At 35.8% G+C, this 3,392-nt stretch overlaps 1 protein-coding gene across 1 annotated transcript; it reads right to left on the bottom strand.

Annotated features, from left to right (window-relative positions):
• Positions 1-1,739: 1,739 nt before the first annotated feature.
• Positions 1,740-3,057, bottom strand: LOC129911533 (eukaryotic translation initiation factor 2 subunit 1). Its single transcript, XM_055989362.1, has one exon. The coding sequence runs from the start codon at positions 2,921-2,923 to the stop codon at positions 1,904-1,906; it is 1,020 nt and encodes a 339-aa protein (XP_055845337.1). The 5' UTR covers positions 2,924-3,057; the 3' UTR covers positions 1,740-1,903.
• Between the last annotated feature and the right edge of the window lie 335 nt (positions 3,058-3,392).

Genomic DNA, 3,392 nt, shown 5'->3' with positions numbered 1-3,392 from the left:
TACCTAAAAGTTCCAATTTCTGTATCTGGGTTGAAATCGAAAAATTTTTTTTTCTAAGCCAATTTTGAAGTGATTTTCATAAAAAATACCTCGATCAATTGGGAAATAGATATAGTTTTAGAATATTTTTTTTAAATAGCATGTTGTTTTGAAAACATATACTTTAAATTGATGCCGAAGTTGGGCAAATGACAAAAAAAATTGAATTTTTGAACTTTGACATCCTATAAATTCTAAGTGGTTTAACCGAGTTACATGTTTTATACATTGTTAAAAAGGTATATTTATCTTCTATCAGAAACTGTAAAAAAATCGAAAATGGGTAAAAAATTGTCGAAGCTAGAATTTTTTCAATGGGTGAAGGTCCAAAAAACCGTTTTTTGCCCGTAACTCCAGATTTTGGGGGTGTTAGGGGATTTTCAAATACCGTTTCGTATTCAGTGCGACTAGCTCTACAAAACCTGATAGGTCTCCGCCCGCGTATATTTTAAAACCTCATTTTTGTAACACCGTGTTATTAATGATTTTTGAAAAAAAAACAAAAAACATCAAAATTTTTTGAGAAAATTAAACTGCAAAACTCACTACATACCAAGTTTAAGCTGTAGTCCTTTTCATAACGAAGAAAAAATAACAAAAATAATAAAAAAAATATAAAAATTATTTTAATTTTAGTGGAGCGATTGAATATAATTCAATTTTAAAGTTCAATGTGACCTCAACTCACAGTATATTCATGCTGTGAGTTTTATATAGTGTCGGTTAACATCGACTAAAATAAGGCATCTTAGTAAGGGTACGACAGATCTAACTGATGAGCCCACTGTCGTACCTTGGCGAAACGCTTTGAAGTTGAGGTCATTTGAACTTTAAAATTGAATTGTAGTCCTTTTCATTATCATTGTAATGTTATGTGTCATAAACCATAACTTGGCACATATTATAGCACCTTTATCGCAAATAAAAACCGAATCGATCTATTTTGAAAAAAAAAAGAATACAACGTGATTTTTCAAAAGCCCAGAAAGTCTCAACATTATCCTTAGAGCAAAGTTTAATATTGGGGGATAATTAGGGAAAAAGACATCTGTGAGTATAAAAATCAACTGAAACTAGGTCTAGGACATCAACCAAAAAGGTTTTTCAAACAGCTTTATTCCTACCCAAGTGCCATATTCAAATAGTACCCATGTGTACAGGGAGGAGAACACAATTCAAGACCACACCAACGTCCATAGATTTTTATTCAGCCTTATTATGAATTCAATTCGTATCGGGAATTTTCTGCGATTCTCGAAAAAACAATCACGGAACCCGTTCATAGTCATGGTAGGCGGGAGACAAAGTGTTTCAAATAAGGGCTATGACGATATATTCAAAACTAAGGTCAATAAGAAGATATTTAGGAGGAAATTATGGAAGAACGAAAGGTACGGAATATGTAAGGATTTACTGATAGTAACAGTAAGTCCAGTATCGAAAAAGGAATTTTGAATCTGTTCAGCTAAATAGTAAGAGGAGACTCAAGATTCTTGAAACTGCCATTAGAGAAATAAGATTTCACGGCGTACATTGCTATAAGACAAACAGTCGAATAAAATGCTGCAGTGACTACCACCAAAATAAAGATTTTCATTTGAGCTTACCACCGCAAGAAAAAACAACCTTCTTGCTTGGATTTACATCCATTACAAAAGCAGAACCCAAACAATTAAAGAAGAAAACAAAAAACAAACAAATATTTTTATAAAATTATTTAAAATTCTATTTTGTTCAGCTTTTTCTTGCTTATACATCTTTTTCAATAGTAATTTCTTTATTTTATATTTTTTTCTAGATTTAACTGAATTTTAAATGATTTTTAATACAAAAACCGATGATGGCGAAGCAGCAAAAGCACACTTCAGTTTTCGTTTTCTTCGTCAGCTTCATCATTTTGCTTGCTGCCGCTGCCGCCCTCTTCGTCGTCATCTTCACCACCCTCGAAATGCATTCCCTCTTGTTCGCCATCTTCGTCTTCATCACCATCGACTTCAGCATTTTCAGCTTCAGCGCGTTCCATACGACGTTGCAAGTCGGCTTCGTCCATCGCTGTAACAACTTTCGGTGGCATAATCACTTTCAATTCGCCTTCATTCTCTGTTATTTGCTTCCGAATATTTTCGATAGCCACTTCCAGAGCTTTTAAACCGTCAGTCTTCTCTGTTGTGGAAGTGGTCATGACATACAATGGTGGAGCAATGAGATTAATACGAATTGGCATCTCCTCTGTGGACACATCCAATCCGGATTTGAGAGCTGCCTTGACAGCGTCAATTCCTTCGTAGCCGTAGCAAGAGCACTCGATATCTGCACGAATCTTCACCGCCTGCGATGTCAACTTGCGTTGAATGTTTTGTAATAGTACTTCCTTTGTACTAGCATCCAAACCGCATTCGTCCAAAATCGATGGCTCTTGTACGGATTGCTTGAAAATGTCGTAGGCTGCGGTTTTGTTGTTGTATTTCTCTTCGAAATACCAAGCTGTCTTTTGGTACAGCTCTTCGAATACTTCATTCGAGTTGTACTCAAGAATATCGGCGACATGCCGAAGGATCGAATTGACAGCTTTGGCTTTGGCAAAACGTTCAGTGCATTTGACTACATCTTCGGTAGAGACACGTCTCTTGGATAAATCTATGTAACCTTTTTCTTTGTCAACTCGAATGACCACAACAGGTTCTGTTTTGCCAACCCGAATAAGTTTGTTTATTGACCGGATACGACGACGGGACAATTCGGAGAGTAGAATCATTCCTTCGATATTGTTGTATTCCAACAAATGCACGTAAGCACCCATTTCGGCGATGGATCGTACATTGACCATGACCACATCATCGATTTCGGGATACTTTTCTTTGTAGAATCGACTGGTTAAAACCATTTTGCGAGTGTTTTTCCGTAGTTTGAGGGAATATTTAAGCGATAATTATGCTGATGAAATATTAAAATGTTTCACGGCAAAAACGTGTACACTTTTACGGGTTGGTTATTTGCGAAGAAAGGAATTTTGACAAGTAGATGTCAAATAACGCCTCAGAGTGAAGTTGGCAACATTTGTGTATATTTTTAATTAGTCGGTAATGCAGTTTGATAATGAACTTAAGACCTATAACACACTTTTTTTAAACTTAAGCCTGGTACGCTGCTCGCGCTAAATTTTAGCTCCCATACAAATTATCGAAAATTTTTAGCCGAGATAAAATGGATCCCATACAAGTTATCGATAACTTGTATGGGAATTTTATCTCGGCTAAAATTTAGCGCGAGCAGCGTACCAGGCTTTAGACGCATTTCTTTGGTCGTTGTGAAGCAGGGTTGTAAAAAATAATTTTTTTAGTGCATTTGTCATT

Source organism: Episyrphus balteatus, chromosome 2 (assembly GCF_945859705.1).
Source record: "Episyrphus balteatus chromosome 2, idEpiBalt1.1, whole genome shotgun sequence".
NCBI lineage: Eukaryota > Metazoa > Arthropoda > Insecta > Diptera > Syrphidae > Episyrphus > Episyrphus balteatus.
The sequence above is the reverse complement of the archived record's forward strand: the minus strand, read 5'-3'. Positions and strand labels throughout refer to the sequence as shown.

Bases quoted from the DNA above. Each gene is read 5' to 3' on its own strand.
- LOC129911533 (XM_055989362.1), bottom strand. From the start codon at position 2,923: ATGGTTTTAACCAGTCGATTCTACAAAGAAAAGTATCCCGAAATCGAT.